Below are 20,226 nucleotides of genomic sequence, written 5' to 3' on the forward strand. Positions count from 1 at the left end.
TTTGCCTTATTCAGTGTTCCTGGTTGAAGGGACCCGATGGGTTCATGCCTCCTTTGGGATGAAGCCCTCTTTGCGAGTCTCCCATCAAGCAGCTGCTGTAAATCCCAAGCTACCAAGAAAGCACCAGACCTACTTGGAAGAGGGAAGTAAGCCAGGTGATGCAACATGGTGCAGACAACTATTTGCACTTCAGCTTCACCTCTTTTCCTTGCACCTTGAACCGGCACTGAGGCTTGCACCTGAGTTGGTGAAGCAGCAGAGTTGATGAAGAAATGTGCAGCTGAGGTGGCACTTGAGCCCTGATAGCAGTTCTGTGTATGCATGGAGAGCAGGTGACAGCATGACACTCATCTCCTGCTGTTCCTAATGATCTGGATCACTCCTACTAATCTGGACCCTAATGATCCTGTATCTGGATGATATGGATCCAGATTACATCTATATCAGCAATGTATACATTGCTAATTACATGCATCATTAGTATATGAGCATACTGGTAAATTTACTTCAGCACACTGCTCCTATAGGCAACATGGCTCTGCAGTGTTTCTTTTTGAAAATATCTGAAGGTGATGGTGCCCCTGTAAATTAAATTGGGGCAGCACCTCCATGACCAGTGCTTTGACCCACCAGTATATCCACATGAAAGTAATTGAGTGCCAGCTGCATGCCTTTCTTTCTCAGACACTCGATTATTTTAAGCTTTGCATTTCACTGTTTAATGAGAGTCATTTTCTTGGACAGGTCCAGGTACTCGTGGGACATCAACTACAGAGGGGTTTCATTTCTCTTCCAAAGGATGTTCTGTGTAGCCAGTTCTCCAAGGGAAGGTTGCTTCATGTTCTGGATGAAGCTAGGACAGATGAGGGGAGAAATGGACTGAGTCTTTGGGTGTATTGCAGTCTCTAGAATGCCAAACCACATGGTCCCTTTCCAGATGTATATCTGATTAGACTTTACATTATCTAGATATGGACTTAATAGATCGGGTTTTTTTTTCTTTTCTTAGCAGAAACCCAGAAAGGCGACTCCTCAGACAGGAGAAGATACCTTGAACGGCCATCTTCCCCCAGGCTGGCAAAGCTATATGTCTCCCCAGGGACGAAGGTACTACGTGAACACCTTCACAAATGGTAAGTGAGGGTGGGGGCTGCAGTAAATGTGCCACCCTAGCAGTACAGATCTGTTGCAGGAAATTGTCTCTCAAGTTGATTTTGATGACAAAGCAGGCCTAGAGTCAAAGGAATTAATATGACCCTGCCACTGTATGAAAAAAAAAAAAAAATGTAAGATTTAGTCTTCTGGTTCTCTGTCATCTTAATTGTGACCGTTGGAAGACATCTGAAGCTTTTACAAAAGACAGAGAATGTAAAGTAGAAACACCCCTGCCATAAATGTTTTAGAATATAAAACACTGTTAATGATATATTTTTTACCACATTCCTTATATCCCTTCCCTTTAGCTGGAGATACTATGTCTGTACATGTACATATATGTAAAGTAGTTTGATAGAATGTTGGATGTTACTAAAGCACTGTTAGGGGAAAACAGAAATAGCGAATTGAAAAGTTGCTCAAGTCAGAGACAGCTTGCCCATGGAGACAAGGGAGAAAAACACATGTAATGGGACATCAAAGACAGAATTTTCAGTCTACGTTTGTGTTTTGTTCAGTCATGCTAGTAGAGAAGCAGACTTAACTCAATCTTATCGGCTGCTCAGGACTTGTCAAACTTGTACCACCTCCAGCTAACCTAAGATTCTGTGTCTGCCTGCTTTTCTCATCCTGAGCTCACAACAGTGTTGCAAAACAGGGACTTGTGACCAGCAAAACCAGATTTCTTTAGCAGAAAGAATGACAGAATGACAAGGGAGGAGAGGACAGCAGGAGTTCACCTTGTTCACAATGGAGTTGGAGCCATCACAAATGACCACTGGCATTCCTCTTTCTGACTCACTGTGAGTGCAACGAGAGCCATGGGCTGTCACAATGCACCTTACAGTCCATTGCAGGACTGATGTGTTTTATTTCGGAAGCCTTTGGCCTAGAACTTGGCCAAGCCATTACTTACCTGAGTTTTATGCACTGACATCTCATAGGACCCTCCAGAAGGCACATTGCTATTAAACACTGCCTTAATTTTCAAGCATAGTCTGGGGTGGGCAGCATCCCCTGCACAGCTGGGGAGCTCAGCAGGAGGTAGATACCCCATCCTCACTGCACTTCATAGGTAGGTGAGGAGGTGATTAAACTCAGCCCTGAGCCATCATGGTGATGGACCCTTACTCACATGCAGTGGGTTGAGGTCAGATAAAACCAGTAAGAGGCAGAGCCTGGTTTTTATGTGATAAAAGCTCTTGCCACAGGAACCCTGCCCCAGAAAGGTAGATCACCTGGACTCAGTTTCTTCAAAATATCAGGCAGCTTTTTACTTTCCTCACAAAAGTTACAGACAATATAACAAGGGTCAATAGTCACATCCTGCTTGGTAAGTCCAGCTCAGAAATCAGGAGAAGGCAGGATAGCCCTGGCACAGGCTGACCAGGGAGGTGGTGGAATCACTATCCTTGGGAGAGCTAAGAATCTTAGCCAGGTGTGTCTGACCTGATCTGTTGTTAGCAGTGATCCTGCTCAGAGTGAGTAGATGGGCTGGAGAATTCCAGAGGTCACTTCCAACCAGTCCTTCTGAGGAGAATGCTTAAACCGCCTATGGTTGTGCTCCCAGCTACTGCAGTGGGATTGCTATGCAGCAAAAACCATGGTTCTCAGAATAACAGAGAATAAAAGAGAGGGTAGAAGTGGGATTCCTGTGTTCTGGTCCTTGCTTTAAGGAACACTTATTCAAGTTCTGTTTAGATGAGAAAGCTCCTCACCAGAGTAGTCCTAAGCCCAGCTGGCTTTGAAGTTAGAGTTGCTCTTGTTTCTTGTCCTGAACTCAAGAATCATGCATTGCTGAGCCTCCCACACCTTCCACGAGGGCTGTAGCCTTTCGTGAGAGACCAGGATTCTCTTGCAGCATGTACAGAGGCACTCTGGCCCCTCCACTCCTCCAGCTTAGATGGTGTTCCTGGTGAGCTCAGTTTCTGTCAGCCTGCTTAGTTAGAAAATGCTGCTGCCTGAAAGTCGTCTAGCTGCATAGATACTGCTTTTTGCTAGTTCATCAGTTTGATGATATTGCTCAGGAGTATTTTTGCTCTAGTTGGGCTATATTGCACTAGCAGATTCACATCTCAAATGCCTGTGCTTCCTCAAAGTGGATTATGTGCCAAAGAACTGTCACCTGTGGTGTCATCTAGGCCTCAGACAAAGCAGAAGCTGAATGCAACCTCCAGGCCTTTCTGTTGAAGCATGTGATGAAGCCTGATCCAGCCCTGGCATGAGCAGCTGTCTGGACACTGTTTTGATTTAATCTGACCCATTGGCTCTGACCTTTGTCCCTGCAAAACTGGTAGTACAGGACTATCCATAGGCAGATTGTCGAGCCTGGTGTTGGATATGCACTTTCTTCCTTGACTGTGCTGCAAAGTTGGGCCTGCTGAGCTATGCAGTCACTATAAAGTCATGTTTGGCATGCAAGGCTTTCTGTCTGACAGTGGGAATGCACCTTGGTGCTCAGGAAGTATTCTTTGGCTTTGAGCCATATGATAAGTCAAAGACAATATGCTGTAAAACTGGAATGCCCAGCTTTCCTATGGTGGAGCTACATCGGTGTGGGTAATGTTTGTTGCAAATCTCATAGACTGAACAGCTCGCTGACTGCACCTGCTAACTTGTCTTAACTGCTTATTTGTCCTGTCATTGCTGCAGCTGCTGCTGGGAGTATCAAGATAAACACTGGCGATGTTTGTCATGGGGACATAGGGCCAGCATACATCTCTGTCACAGGGTTTCATGGGCCTCCTACCTGCTTTGCTTCTGTAGCACCATTGTTTCAGGAGCAGGAGCTAGGTCTCTTTTCTGTCAAGGTCTTATTTGTGTAGGTGTACTCCTAGGTTGCTGTCTCTTCATCATAGCTATCACCATATGATGAAAGTATGCTGGAGCATTTGAGAGAGAGATCACTGTTTAGTGCATAAACATGGTGACTCAGAGGTCAGTGGAAGCCAGCCAGTTGGCCTTCAGTTTGATCCATGTTGTTAAAGGTCTTCTGTTCACCATTACCCACCTACAGCAGTTGATGCAAAACTCTTGGTTTGTAAGGTCATAACCATTTCTCAGATCTCCCAGGGACCAGTCATCTCTTTACTGACATGGATGATCAGAAAGTGTTTCAAGACCTCCTCCACAGTCTTCACAAATTCTCTCAAGATTTTTTTCTACCACAGGGAAGTCTGGGTGTTCAGCAGCTTTTACACAGGGACTCACAAAGTGGATGGCTGACTGCATGTTGACTTGTTGTAAAACCACTGTAGGGGTGACAGCCATTGCTAGAATGTACATCTGGTCTCAACTGAAAGAGAAGGGACATTGCTAACCCATCAGGAAATACTGTAGACCCTGTGCACACTGCTTTCCCATGGCCTCTGATTCCCCATCTGAGATGGTCTGAAATGATGATTTTTCTCATGTTCCACACATGCAGCAGGACCCACACATGTGAGGGGTCAGGCTGATGGCAACAGTGCATGGAAAAGGCATGAGCACTTCTTTTGCTAGGACAGTGCACATCCTGACAAACCGTGTTGATAACATCTCCTTGGTGGACAGAGGTGCAGCTTCAGCAGGGTTGATGAAATGCAGGCTCTTTTAGAATATAGGGTAGCATAGGAAGTAGCAGCTCTGGGATCTGTCCATGCAGCCCAGCAGACTCTGGATGTTGTGTGCCTAGGAGAGAAAGATGTTAGAGATTATTCACCCAGCTACTGTTGTGCCTGGTCTCAGCCAAATGCCAGCAATGTTCTGCATGGATTAAGCCCATATAGATGGGTGCAACAAGTGTAGTTGTTAATTTACAGACTATTACAAAGTACAGGATTCTATGTAAGATACATTTCATAATTAAGCATGCCAGTGAGTCACTAGAGGGAAGAAAAAGGAACTTCTCAAGGCAACGAAGTGTTAACCAGTCAGCCAAACAGGCTAGGTCCCACCCATCTGAGGAAGAAACATTTGCTTACTGAAGGGAGTGATACAGTCCTTATTTTAGTGAAGACAAATGGCCAAACTATTTCCTGGACAAGGAATGAGAATGGTGAGATTCAGAGTGAAAGATTAAATCTGTCTGAACCCCCTTCAAAGGGCTTGGGAAGGAGCCTTTCCCCAAGGCAAGGCGCTTCCCAAAGCTGCCCAACGAGCATACGCTGTGATGCAGACTTTTGCACGGAGGGCTGTCCTTAACAGAAGCAACAAGGCGTAAGGTGTGCTTGGAGAAGGAAGCTCTGTGTAGCACCCTGCCAGGAGAGGATAGCACTTCAGAGCAATAAGGGAATGAGAAAGAACTTTCTGGTTATTTTTAGTCTAAGTGGTGTAATTATGGGTTTTTTTTTTTTTTTCTTTTTTTTCACTTCTGTCTCTCACAAGCATCTGTACCTGCTTTGCTGAAAGTAGATGTTGAGAATAAAGTATTATATTAGACTTGTACATTAATGTAGCTGCACTGGAAGGTGAGTTTAAGGCAACTTGGATGACAGCAAGGCACTGTTCACTGAAGGTTATGGTAGATGTTTCAGCTGGGGGACTTCAGCCACTACACTGTCTACTCAGCCCTCCCAGGGCCTTCTGCTGCATGGAGTAGGTGGAGAGCTGGCACCAGAGGGGTGGACCCTCTGACGTGCAGCAAAACACTGGGGGACACACCTGGACTGTAAGGGTTTCCAGGGACCCTGTTACACTGGGCTACACTGAAAAAGGAGTTTTTCTTCTCCTCCATTTGGAGACTTCTGTCAGAGAGGACTTCATTTTTCAGTCCTAAAGTGGAAGGAGGTTCACAGCAGTTTAGGCATGTCCCTGAGTATGTCTCATGTGTCCTGTTATCAGGATCTGCAAAGCTTCCTATTCAACAGGAAGAAACATTAAATTATCTTGGAAAGGCTCTGTAGTTGCTACCTGTTGTTGACCAAAGGTGTGTTCACACCCAGGCTCCTCTGAAATGCTCTGTGGAGTCTCTTTCTGTTTCCAGGTGCAGAATCTGGAGATGGATCAGAATCACCAGGCCAAATCAAGGCTGTCTTCTCCAGGTGCTGAAGCAACAAATTGTCTAAAGGGACTGTACAACTTCAGCTTTGTTATAGTGGCTTGTACTTTATGTAGCCTTTTTTTTTTCTTACTTGATATTTTTGAATCCAGGGAGGGATTTCTATATCTCAACCATGGTCTGAACTCTAATTGCTGAGCAAATGGTTTCAGAGGGGATAAATATGCTGGTTATTCTTCTCGCTTACAGCAGGTTTCTCGGGCTGCTGTGGACACTTTTTTATGCATTTTTTTTTCTCTTATTTTGAATAACTTAGAATATCCCTCCTATTGAAGCTTTTCTATATTCTTTGCTCTGTGCTTCTCCTACCCACTGAGGCTGAGCCAGGCAGTGGAACTGAAGTAGAGGCAAGAGGCTATCTACTTCTACTCAAGTGTGCAGAAATTTGAGAGGAGAAACTAACAATAACTAGAAGAAGCACAGAGCTATTCAGTGGACAGAGTGGGAGATGCTAGTGCTCTTTCATAGGTAGTGGTCTGGGGGAAAAGGAAGCCAGAGTCCAGAGGTACCCAGACATGGCCTGCCACTAAACTCAGCTAATTGCTAGAGTGCTGCATTGTGGTTTTTCCTTCAGGGCTCATGTTCAGTAGTAAATGCAGCGCTGCGTTTTTGGTTGAACAGCACTCTGCAAGGTCTCCTGCAGCCTAAAGCCCACAAACCCATGCTCTTGCTTTCTGTTTATGTGCGTAGCACATCCCTTAGGCGTTGCTACTGTGCATCCTCCCTTTGGTTGTCCCTTCCATCATGTGTCTCTCATGCATGAGGTTGAAGACAGTCACTTATCTCAGCCATATGCTAAGCATATGGAAGCTCCAGGCATTGCGTTCACTGTCTGTTCTTTTAAATGTTGTATTTGGACATCCTCTGAGTGGCATGTCCTTCTCTTGCAGTGCTCCAGCTGTCCTGCGTGCCCAACCAGTTGCCCTGGCTGTCAGTGAGAGGCATATCCCAGAGCGAGGTGAGGGGTATTCACCAGGCTCAGTGCTGTGGTAGAGCCCTGGGTTGGGTAAGAGCACAACGGAGCATCCCCCCACCCCGCTCTGGGGCCTTGCCTAGCACCCACCACCTTTCTGAAGGTGGGTGCTAGCAAGAGCAGCCTTTCTTGGCAGGTTCGTGTCAGTTTTAGCAGTTCCTTCATTGGCAAACAGTGGTGGGAAGAGGCACGAGCCCTCTCATGTGGTGGGATTGTGGCTAAACATTTATACAGCCTCTGGGCAGGGCAGGTCTGTGAGCAGAGACCCCACATGCAGGAAAGGCAGCTCATTTACAGGAAGAGAGGTCTTAAAAGCAGCAAAGGCAATTTGAAAGCTGGCTAGAGGGAAAACAAACTAAAGGGAAAGGGGACCATAGTTAAATTACAGTGAGATGGTGCAAAACTGCTTGGCAGATCATGCTTCGAGCATGGTAATCAATGGTCCATTGTCAAAGGGAAGTTTGCACCGAAGGAAATCCTACAGGGACCTGCCTGAGGCTTCGTTCTAGCCAGTATTTCCAGTAATGAATGGTATGTTGACATAGAGAGTACTTATTCAACGTTAACTCTAACTGAAGCTGGGAGAGAACATGGTGTGCTGCACAGAACAGGCTCAGAATTCACAATCATCCTGCAACTGAGGGCACATGCTGGAATAGTAGGATGCTGTTCAGTAAAGATGCACTTAAGATTGGAGATTTCATCAGAAATATCTAAGTGCAAAGGCAGGCAATGGAGCAGTTTACAGACAAAGACATAGGGGCTCTGGAGGATCTGAGTGTAAGCCAGCAGTGTTGTGCTAGTATGAAAACAGCCAGCATTTTCTGCCGTATAAATAGGAATGTCTGTGAGGCATGAAGTAAGCTTCCAACTTTGCAAGGAAATTATAAAGTGTCAGCTGGAATATTTTATCCTGTTTGGACTCTACACTTCAGGAAAGATGTGAGCCATTTGGATAAAGCCTGTAAGAGGAGCAAGAACGATGGGAGACATGGAAAAACATGGCCTGTGGGCAAATGTTAAGAGATTGGGGCTATCTGCCCTAGGAAGGCAAAAACATGGATTGGGACATGAAAGTAGGCATATGAAAGCGCATAAAACGGTGTTGTGGAGAAGACTGTTTGCAACGCCTGTCATCACTAGAACACAGTAACACACTTCAGTTGCAACAAGGACAACTCTAACTCTTCCTGGCTTTCTAAGATAGTAAAGTGTGGGTGTAGGGAGTTGCCTGGGAGTCTGTATCGCTGGAGGTCTTTTAAGAGCAGGTTACGGAAAACCATGAAAAATCACATTGGCCTTGCTTTGGGTCACGGCAGGAGCAAAATGACTTCCTGAAATCCCTGTCAGGTCTGTTTTTTCAGACTGTAAAGTCTAACCTATACAAAAAATATTTATCAATGTAGAGGATGACAAATGCCTGGGAATTGCATGGGAGTTGTTCTTTACTTAGTATCTTTGTATTTCCCCAATTTTTACATACATCACATCCAGGTAGGCTATTGCCACTCAGCTTCTGGTTTGCTTTTTCTGGTTCTCTAAGTTAAAGAATCTTAATCTGAGATCAGTGGAACATTTACTACACTTCATTTCATTTGTACCCACATGCAGTTGTGCTGCATATTCCCACTGTGCTTTGGGACAGATCCTGCTCCTCCCTGGACAGTCCTGCCCTCCTGCTCCCCAGGGAACGGCAGGATTAGCCAGCAGGGCGCAGAGCAGCAGCAGCTGGTGGGCTCCGCACCGTGCAGTCAGTCTGCTGCAGTGGGTGCATGGCTGGAAACAGGTAGGGGACACAGCCTTTGAAGAAGGTCAGCAAGCAAAAGCTATATAAGTTTTGGTGCGGTGGGGCTCCGTGCTGCTTTCCAGCTGAACCCTTTCTGTGTTTCTGCTCCCTCCTGAAAACAGGAGGTGTTGGGTGACTGGTCCATCCAACAAATTGCCTTTCTGAACATTCCTCGCACTGCGCCATCTCTGCTTCACCATTTGCTTACTTCCTCACAGGGTGCAGAAGCCTTTTTTTGGATTAAATAGGGTTTTTGCTCTTGGTGCTTGAGCTATTTGGAGGTGGGAACTCAGCTATGCATCCCAGTTCCTGGGGAGGGGAAGTGGGATTTTAGGGGCAAGTAGCATCTTAATTCTTCTGAGCCTTCAAATTTCAACAGAACCCTCCTCCCTTGTAAGACATCAATGTTATCATCAGCTATCATTGCCAGTGGTTAGCGTCCTTCCAGACTGTCATTATCTGCCTGTGCTATCCATACATCTTACCTGACCGTAATAGTATTTCCACCACGCATGGTGTTGTGTGATTTAATTTTCATTGTTTTCATGTGAAAAACACAAGGAAATCTGTTCTTAACTGGAAAGAAATAGAATTTATGAGATAGTGTTCTTGTGTGGTAAAAACATGTCAGAAAAATCTGTAATGAAAGAACTAGAGTGACTCTATATGGAAGAGATTTGCACAGGTAGATGAACCAGCCAACAAAGACAGCACATTCCTGTCTATCTCCACTTGATGGCCCAAACAGGTAAACATTCCACATTCCACATTTATCATCCTTCGAAACCGACTGGACTCAATCCTGAAACCATTTTAAAGGACTCTGACCTGTAAAAGATCTGCAGAATGAAGCCCAAGAGAATTTCAATATACCTAAAATTTGTTTTCACAGTATGGCCTGCTGTAGGAAGGCTGGTTGAGTCTGCATTAGTTACATTACAGTCAGGACGCTTGGCATCTATCTTGTGCAACATCTAGAGGCAGCCAAGCTTGTCATGTCAAAACGTAAGAAAGAGGAGAGAGATGGCAAGCCACTCTAAAATGCCTGGAGGACCCTTCTCTGTAGCAGTCATGGCTCTTATTTTGCATCATTAACTCTGCAAGGAGTCCCGTGCTGCCTGGAAGGACAGTCAAGATACCTCTCCTGGGATTTGGAGGGTTAAGTGCATGTTCATGCTCTCTGTTTAGAATCAGGACACCATCAAGCAAGGATGATAAACTGGAAAGAAGTGCATGCAAAGGAGTGCATGGCTGTCAGGCTGCCACCTGTGAGTTCACAGCACTGGCCTCTACAATGCTCCCCCCTGTGCCCTTAGGTAGGTTTCACCAGCCCTATCACCATCTGAGCAGGGCAGAGTTTGATTTGCCTGACAAGGTACCATCTGCAGGGTGGACAGCTCCATTTGAACAGTTCCAGATCTTCCACCATTTATCCGTGAAAAGAAATAATTACCTTTACCTCAATTGTCTTCCTGATGCAGATGTCTAAAATAGCTAATGTGAGCTACACCCTGTAAGTGCCAGTCTCTCTTCATTGCCTCTAAGGAGAGCTTTGGTGACAATTCCGACTCCACAGACAGGTAAAGCTGGCTGTAATGAATCTCACCAGGGACCTGAGCTTAAAGCCTAGAACTGAAGGGGAACTCAAAAAATGTCCTCAGTTTCTTTGCATGGGATTACTGCCCCTTACTACTCCTATTGCAGAATGCATCCATGACAGGGTCAGCAGGCTCAGAGAGGGCTGCACAGTGAAACAGTCTCTTCCTGTCAGGTCATATGGTGAGCACACCTCCCTTCACACCCCAAATATCCACCCTGGCTTTCTTCCCCAGTAGTGCGTAGGATGCATAGGACATCTGTAAAATGCCGCACCCCATTTCTACACTTAGTTCCTACAGCTGTTGTAAATACCCAGGCATGCCCACATGCACACACACATCTGCACGTGTACTCACACTTCAGAGGGACAGCACTTTGCGGGAGATTCAGTGTCTGAAAAGCTGCAATATTCCTGGGGGTTACTTGAATAACAGGAGCTGGAAGGCCAGGCCAGCAGCTCTGCAAATCACACCAGGGCAAAAGTATTTATCCAGGGGCAGGAAGCCTTGACAGGTTTAGGAAATGTCAGAAACAATCAGAAATATGACCTGTTGGCATAGCAATGGTTGAGGAAAGAATTATGTCTTTAGATACTTTAATTGCACAAGTATCAAGAAGAACCTAGGAGGCCACATGGAGACTGGCAGCAGGGCAGTGAAAAGGAAAGGCAGGTTTTGCAAGTACAGCTTCAGGGGTGTCTCAGCTGTCCTCAGACACCTTCCGCGTAGCACCCTTTGCCTCATTCAAGGTAGCCCAGCATATGGCTTAGAGCTGGCCAGAGCTGGAGCTGAGTGTTACAAAACTGTAAGCCCCACAGAAAGCTTTTCTATATGCTAGAAACTGCTAGGTCTGACCTGGAAAAAAAATGCATTTATGTGTGCAGTACTCATAGGTTTGATTCAGCAGATGGAGGGGAAATACTTTTCTGCTGTTGGAGCAATGAATGGGAGACCAGTGGTTACTCTGAGAAGTTAACTCTCTGAGGGTGAGAAGGTCCTTCCCAGACCTGCAGTATTGGCTGTTCCTCAGCACTCTGTCCTTGTGCCCTTGAACTATACTATTCTGCCTTGGATTTTTTACCCATCAAGTTTTAGACTTTAAAATCTCCTCCTAGCCAGTGTTTGGCTATCTCCACACCCATGCTTCCCCAGTTTCTACAGCCTCAGCATTACTACAAACAGGCACACAGCACCTTGCACTACTGTAATCCCGCCAGGACGTGTGCTTATTCCATGTTGTCCCATGCCCACTGCGTGTGCCAAGGGAAGAAGAATTGGCTGTTTGAAGTGTGTAAGCAGTCCAAACCCCTTGTCCCTGTCTCCTGAAGTTCCTGCTGCACTGCAGAGGAAGTCTGGGCTGTAGCAATGGTGCTTGTGACTCTGGATGGGGAGATCATGGTGTGCAGCCCACCCCTCTCTGGCCTGATCCTTCCTGGCCAAGAGGGGTTTGTAGGGATGGTAGCTTCTGCTTCCTGGGCATGGGGGAGGGTGTTGGCAGCTGGAGTTGATGACAGCTGATGGATTGAGGGAGAAGGGCATTTGTACATCCCAAGATGGATGGGTTTAGGGGTCCTGTTTGCAGGCAAGGGGAGAAAAAAGTGTAGAAGAACTGGAGAGAGCGTAAAACGCCCTCTTGCACAGCTCCCATGCTTCTACTGAACCAACCTGGCTGCCCATTGAATTCCCTTATTTGCTTCAGAAATAATACAAACACAGGCTTTTTGTTATTTCTTCCTCACCAGAACTGCACTGCCTTTTTGTGGGTTTTCCCTCAGCAAGCAGTGGTGGGCTCCATCCCTCAAGGCCAGCTGTCCATCTGCACTCTCCTTGGGCTCACAGATCAGCCCTGGTGTTGACCTGTTTGGAGAAACATGAAATGAGGCCTCCAGAAACTGCCAGTTATCTTGCGTCCTTCACATTTCAAGTGAGCTGGCTCAAGTCCCACCTTGATAAATACCCCAGTGCTTTATGCACACTCCTCCATCTCTGTCTGTGACTCAGGTGAGGGGTTGTTGTGTATGGTCTTACTGAAGTAAAGCCAGTAAGTGAAGTGCTATAGACCTCTCTTGGCTTCTCAGGGCCTGTGTCCATTTCACTGTTCAGCTGAGTTTGCCTGTACCTGGCTGTGTACAGGGGTGTCCCTGTCCGTTCCCTTCCCAAGACATGTACCATTGCAGCAAGTCAGCAAGAAGCTCTGTTGTTCTGCCGGAATTTCAAGAAATAAACGTCCCCAGACTGGTCTGGGTTGCAAAATCACTGTGTGTGAAGCTTTCAAAACCTTCCGTGTATAGAGCTGATGGGAAGACTGTGACTAGGAAGAAACCCTGTCTGGGAGAGAGGGCAAATAGACAGAGTGCTGACATTTACATTCAACCCTGAGCACATCTGGACAACCTGTGGGTCTTTCGGAGGCAGGTGCAGGTAAGGTGAAATAATTTCTGCCCTGGATATTTTCAACCTGACAGTCCCTGTGAAATGACTGTTTATTTACTTGCTGCTGTTTTGGGGGGTTGGCAGCAGGCTTCTAGCTGGCATTTTCAGAACCCAAAGCAAGGGAAATAGCACGACTGTCCCCTGCCTGCATTTCTTCACAATGCTTTGTATTCGGTTCAGGCAGTGTCAGGACTGCTGGTAACTTCATGCAGCTTACTGGGGCTGAGCCTCTCCACTTTCGCAGGACTACACTGGCATCATCTGAAACAAGTTTGTATTTCTGGAGCTATTCCCTAGTATGACATTTTCTTATGAATAGTAATTGTAGTTTGTGATTGCAAATGAGAGGAGACATGAGTCTAGGGACAAGCAATGGGGAAGGATGTAAAGACCTAGGGTAGGATGGGTAAATGAAGGGCCAGGGAAGGTGAGAAGCAGTCAGGGTGGGAGGCTGGAGGTGCTATTCAGTCTCTGAAAGGTGTAAAGAACTGTGTGCTTCACATAGCCTCTTAAAACCATCTTCTGTGCCTGGACAATACCTAATCATCTTTAAGAAAACTGGGGTGAGCAATCTCCTCTGCTTTGACATCCCATTAATCCTGTTTTCAGATGTGGCTGTTGTAAGCCATTGCTGGAACAATGCAGGCAGAGCAGATGACACTGCACATAACCTGGACTGTAAGAAAACAGGCAAAAGTTTCCAGGCTGCTCAGCAGGGGTGGTCTTGGTGCGTTTTCTGAAAGGGGAGCCCTAGGATCAGACTGCTATGCCAAGTTCAGAAGTACCATGTGCCCAGAATGCACAGCTACTTTGTGGTTAACCATATGGTTGCTCAGTGTCTTTGGGAGCGGTTTACAACTGTGCGTGGGTGGTAGATTCAGCAGGAAAATATTTGATTATGCTGAAGAAATTCCCTGATGTGCTGCAGCTGTAATACCTCTTGCATTAGTCAAACAATAGCACTCTAGCTACCTTGTCCCTCACATTAAAGATGACTTATATACTTATGATACAAGAGTGCGTGTGGCTTGCTGCCATCTTGCATTCTCAGCTGAGGTCAGCCTTATGTGGTGTGTGCTTATTTCCAGGCTTTTCTTGTCTGTGGTGTTATGTCCTTCCCATTTACTAAATGCTTTCTGTCTCCTGGAAAGCAGGAATTCTGCTTTCGCATTATCTTCATCCTAATTAAGGTCCACATATTCTCATCGTCAGAAACATCATTAGTAAAATGCCACCTGCAACAGCAAGTTCTGGGGTATGGACTTACAGGCAGTCCTGAAATGTGTATCTGCCAGCAGTCATTTCCTTGAAAGGAGGCTCAAGTCCAGCACTTCAGAGTTTTAGGAAAATTTTCTTGATCTGCCTGAAAAAATATGTATTACTTAGTATCCTCCTGGTATGACCAGTCAGCTTTTCTGTTTCTGTCCTCCTGGGTACCCTTTCCTGCTTATCTTGATTTACACTTCACCTTTCTTCCACTGAAGTTCCTAACTCCAAGTATGTCTCTGATCCAGCTGTGCAACCACTGCAACCTGCAGCCTGCCTGCTGACCCCAGGAAGAGCAGAAACAACAGATTGTGCTTTTCTAGCCAGTGCCTAAACCGTAGCTGAAAACTCAGTGCCATAAACGCATTGCATTTCCCTTGCAAACCTGGTGCTTAGGGACCTTAAACATCCCTTGGCTCATGAGCAGCTGGGTTCTTTCCATCCAGCATGGTGCTGTCTTTGTCTTGCAAGTAAACTTCCCATGGCACCAGACCATATCCGCTAAAACATCCTGGTCTGAGTGGTTGAGTGCTGACATGTTTAAGCCCCATTGGAACCCACAGCTGGAAACTCCACCAATCTTCATTCTCCTCGTGCCCTGTCTGTAGACTGTTGTCATGAACAGTGCCTGGCGTCACACGGGCAGGTAAGAGATGATATCAGTGGTTGTGGTCATCTTGTCCGCGACACCTTTGTCATTAGGACACTCACGGGTCAAAGAATACCCACGGAAACTCAAAGGGTCTTCTGCATGTTTTGAGGTTCTTCATCTTAAAATATATCATTCATATCATTTATGTCTTGCAGATTCTGTGCAATGCCAGAGCTGAGAGCACTGCAACATTAGTATGTCATAAGCTCAACTATTCTTTCCTAAGACACAGAATTTTTAAGCATTGTAAGCACATAAAAAGGATTAAATTAAAAGCACCAGGTGCAAAGGAAACTCCTTACTGCACCATTGTAAGCTAGACCTTAATCAAGCATATAAAAGCAATTTTAATAATGCTGCATTTCGCATCCAATGGAGGATGACAACAGACTAAGTAGGAGAATGTTCTACCCTGTGATCACACAGTGATATTTGCATTTTCACTGACACTTTTGTGAGTTGGGAAGAGAACTGGGTGAATACAGAGAGTGGCCAGTTCTCCAGAGGAAATGCATTTGAGATCTCTCCTGGTGGCCCAAGCACAGCCTGGAATGTGTCAGGCTAAGGGTGTCACTAATGCTATTAATAACAGTTGGTCATTTTGTAACTTTATCTTCAACCTTTACCAAATCTTGACTTCTTTATTTTCAGAAAATAAACAAGACTTATTTTATCTTTGCTTGCTTAGAAAGCAACCTCAAAGCAAGCTGAAAGCATGCCATTTCTTAGAGAGAGACGACTCAGTGGTTTGTCTGACTGGCACATTCCTGGAGCTCCTGCCCAGCACACCTTGTTGCGTCCCTGATAGCCAGGGTGAGCATGTCAGCCTGGGGCTCAACGAAGCCAAATTCATTAGAGGGGCTCTCTCCTTGAAGACAACCAGTACTGCAATGCTAGAAAGCAGTGAGGAAGCTCACCACTTGCAGACAATAGTTGCATTTTCTGAAGTACTTGCTAGACCCGAAGTGAGAGATCAGTGAATGGAAGTAATATAACCACAACCTACTCTAGTACTTCCTCTGCCTAATTTTTTTCCATCTCTCTGAGTCAGTTATGGAGCTTGGAAGAATTTAATCTGTGGGTTGAGGTTTTTCTTTCATATCTCACCAGCTATGGTCCAACCTGCAGCTGAAATAGTAAGTCATCTATAAAGACTCCCAAGAGATGTCAAGCATTTTTATTCCATGTTTTTTCTCATAGAGATAAAACTTTTTAGTGACAGTTTCCCTCTGATACAGGATGCCCTAGCTAAAGAGTGGTATAGAAACCTGCCTTGGTAAAGTGGCCTAAAACCTAGAAAAATAAAGTGTGTCTTAGGAAGTGCTGGAAATAGCATTATTATCACTACTACGTCTGCAATGAAAGGCTCGCTTTTGTTGCATAGTGATCGCAAAAGGAGGGGCATGGTACAGATCCCAGTGCTCACTTTGAAAGATCAAGTAAGGACTACTGTCAGCAGGTTTTCCCATGCTGTTGAGGTAGTGACAAGCACCTCTACCCTCAACACATGGACAGAAGATTTCAAGAACTTTTGGATGGTGCCTGTCTCCATGGCGCTGTTTCAGGACTGAGGACAAAAGCTGTGTGGCAGTTTCAGTCTCTTTTTTATTGAATTGCCTGTGGGATGGAGCTGGATTTCGGCTGTAACACTGCAACTCCCGCTGAACTAGTTCATGTGCTATATGGCGCTCTGCTTTCAGCACTTGCAAGACTGAATCTCATGTTTCTTGCAGCCGCAGAGAGATTTGCATCTGTCACTTCTTGCTTTTCTTGTCTCTTTTCATTAGGTATGAGGCTGGAAGTAAAAGGTCAGGTTCCTGGGAGGCCCATGGAGGAGTGTGACCTCACAATGCAAAGTGAGGACACTGTGTAGAGGACCATGTTGCAGTTCAGAGGCTTGTGCATGGGCTGGTTGTTTGGGCCTTTTGAGCAGATGTTGCTATAGGTGACCCATATCTGGTTCAGTACTGCAGGGCTCACTGACCAAAACGTTGGAGCAGAAAGATGAAAGACCTGCTGTGCTGATCAGGAGAGTCCTCAGACTGCAAGAGGGTAGGAGGGGAGAGCCAGGATGGTGCTTCCTGGCCTGGAGTCCATTCTGTAAACTGATGCAGAGATGAGACCTCCTCATTCCAATAAAACAAAATCTCCTTGTGCTGCACGTCCTTTACAGGAATGTAGGAATAGGAGGAAGACATTTTCATTGTACTCTCATTCACCCACTCCTTCTGCTTCTGAAGTTTTGAATGCTTTACTCCAGTCTCAGGGCACTGCAAGTGATGCACAAACCCACACACTCCCCCTGCCTTTCCTTTGAGCTGTTTTCTCCACCCCCCTCCACCCAATATCAAGAAATGAAATCCCATTAAACACTTTCTGATTCATTACATATGGGGAAGATCTTAGTCTGAAATGGGAGATAAGGTGCAAGAACACTGACAGCACTTTGTTTCCAGCTGGCGAGGTGAGGTTTGCTTCCAGCAAAGCCAGCTGGAGCCTGGTGGCTTCAAGTAGCCTGGAGGTTTGGGATGGGGAGTGCAAACAGCCCTGCTTTGGAAACAAGGTTTCCTTTAACAGTGCAATACTGCACTCCGTTCAACTTAGAGGTCCAACCAATCTTGGCACTTTGGTGAGCCATGGACAGGCCACAAACCTTGCTGAAAGTCTATCGAGATGCAGTGGAGCAGCAAAGGCAGGCTAGGAGGTTTGCAAACTGTCTGCACATACAGGTGATTCCTACGTGCCATTGGCAAAAGCAAAGCGAATCCAAAAAAGATGAGGGAATACTGTGGGGACAGTTCTACTCTATTGCAAATATCACTTCTAATTCTGTGTGTTTTCAGGAACAGTTTGGGAGAAGCCTGCAGGGTTACTTCTTGTGGCACTGAGGAGGGACATGTTCTGTCAACATTCTTCGTCTATGTCAGTGACCTGTGCAACCTGCACGGCTTCACGTTATTCAGGGCAGAAACTTGGTTCAGAGATGTTGCTCTGATTTATTGCTGTTAAAACCCAAAGAAACGCCAAACCTAGTTATAAAGACATGAGATAGAACCAGTAGTTGGGTGACACATTGTAGCTGCTACAGATCCTTAAGATCAGGGAAAGTTACTGCACAGTAAGCAGACCCAGAGGTCCTCTAGCTTGCTCTGCCCCGTTCTTGTAGTTTGGCCAATGAAACTATGGAGCATTTACCTATGACATCATGCAGAGGTACTAAATCCATTCCAGAAAGCAATATAAGCACGCTCGTGAGGGATTATGCTAGATCTTAAAGCCCTGGTGTTTGTCTGATATTGTATGTTCAGACTGGAAAGCAGCTGCTTTGATCTCAGAGTGCTACTGGATTCATGGAGAAGGGTTGTGGTTTGAGCCCACCCAGATGGCTCCAAAAGCCCCACGCAGCCACTTGCTCACCCCTACCCGTTCCCCTGAGGGATGGGGAGGAGAAAATACGAACAAAAAGGCTTGAGGGTCGAGACCCAGGACAGGGAGAGCTCACCCACCAGTTATGATCACGGGCAAGACAGACTCAACTTGGGGATAACAACGTACATTTAATACAACCAACCACCACCATCAAGGGTAATGAGAGATACAACCAGGTCTTAAATACAACACACCTCCCCCCCACCCCTCCGGTCTCCCCGGGCTCAGCTCTGCTCCCTCTTCCCCCCAGCAGCGCAGGGGGCAGCAATGGGGGTCACAGTCCGTCCGGCACAAGGGGTCTCCGCTGCTCCTTCCCCCGCAAGGAGAGGGGCCCTCGCAGCCCTCCCCTGCCCCACCGCGGGGTCCCTCTCCCGGCAGACCTGCCCCCGCCAACCGCCCCAACGCGAGTCCTTCCCGCGGGGCCGCAGCTCCCCAACCCGCCCCAGCGCGGGGCCCTCCCGGGGCTGCCGCCCTCCCACCGACGGGCGGCTCCAGCGCGACCGCAGTCGCGGCTGCTCCGGGCCCGGTCCCTGCTCCTCCGGCCCGGGGCCCTCCGCGGGCTGCAGGGCGACCTCTGGGCCACCGCTGGGCTCCAGGGGCTGCAGGGGCTCAGCCGCCATCCTAACCGCGGGCCGCAGGGGAACCTCTGCTCCGGCACAGCTCCCCCTCTCCTTCCTCACTGACCGGGGTGTCCGCAGGGCTGTCTCCCTCCCATCCCCCTTCTCTCTCCATCTCACCAACACTGACAGACAAACCAAAAGCCAACAATCAACGGCTTCTTTCACTCTTAAATAGTTATTTGTAGAGGCACCATTGGTCTGGCCTTGGCCAGAGGCAGATCTGAAATTGGAGCCAGGGGAGATTCTCAAAGCCTCTTACAGGAGCCACCTCTGTAGCCACCTCCCCCACTACGAAAACCCCACCAAACCCCCGCCAAAACCCCCGCCAGACACCAAACCACCACAAGAAGGGGCACAAAATTCCTTCTTCAGCTGATACACTTTGATCACAAAAATCATCTGCATTGGGACCTTCTTAGAAGCTGTGTTTCTTAACTAACATGATGTCCCAGAGTATGTGGCTCTCTGAAGGCCTGATACATCATGTCATTTCTCGTTCTGCCAAACAGATGCAAAGTGAACTTTCTCCCCCCAAACACCACAGGTTTCCGCTTTCCTTTGGGAGGAAATGTTTAACCACATCTGTGAAAACCCTCTTTGGTTCTGTTGGCACATGTAGCTTGGGTCTTGTAACTATTTTTCCTCTCAGCACATCATTTCAGATTGAACAAGTGAATTTCTACTGCCTTGCTGTTCAGTAACTAATATCCAGACAGCTCCCAGGGCTGTGAGACTTCTTTCTGTTGACAGACCCCTTTGCAGTCCAGAGTGCGACAAGGAAACTACTGATTATTCCTTCCCCTCATTGACTAAATAGGGTAATGTGGCTAAATAGGCTAAATGTGGCTGATAAGGGAGGACAGAACTTGTCTGTGTTGGTCTGCCAGTGGTAAATGACACTCTCACAGACTGAGACGTTTTAGCTTGACTCCAACATCCTCTTGGGAATATTGAGTGGGATATAAAATCATGTCCGATATTGAATCTTTTCCTGATAGCAGTGATCATTGTTTTACCACAAGGTTACAAGTAGTCTTCAGATTTTCTGAGCACCAGGATCAAAGGCTGCATGTGGTACTCCAAGATAAGACTGTCTTGCTTTATCAAACAGGGTGTCATCTCTTACCAAACCTTTTCTGTTTAGTTGTGGAAAAAAATTACCCCACAGACACACCTGACATCCCCTTCACTTTTAATCATGAGTAAACTGCAGAGAAATTTGTACTGCTACGGTATTACCTTGGTAAATGTAGTTGTTTCCAGTAGATGGCATTAC

At 46.6% G+C, this 20,226-nt stretch overlaps 1 protein-coding gene across 5 annotated transcripts in view; it reads left to right on the forward strand.

Annotated features, from left to right (window-relative positions):
• GAS7 (growth arrest specific 7) overlaps nt 1-20,226 on the forward strand; it is a 107,454-nt gene that overhangs the window by 37,602 nt on the left and 49,626 nt on the right. For 3 of the 5 annotated variants that reach the window (XM_086473697.1, XM_086473695.1, XM_086473699.1), the window contains exon 2: nt 1,010-1,133. In XM_086473697.1, the coding sequence (XP_086329823.1) occupies nt 1,010-1,133 (124 nt within the window). The remainder of the gene's footprint in view (nt 1-1,009; nt 1,134-20,226) is intronic. The other 2 variants (XM_086473696.1, XM_086473698.1) reach the window with 1 other exon arrangement.

This window comes from Leptosomus discolor, chromosome 15 (genome assembly GCF_034619465.1).
Source record: "Leptosomus discolor isolate bLepDis1 chromosome 15, bLepDis1.hap2, whole genome shotgun sequence".
NCBI classification, from domain to species: domain Eukaryota; kingdom Metazoa; phylum Chordata; class Aves; order Leptosomiformes; family Leptosomidae; genus Leptosomus; species Leptosomus discolor.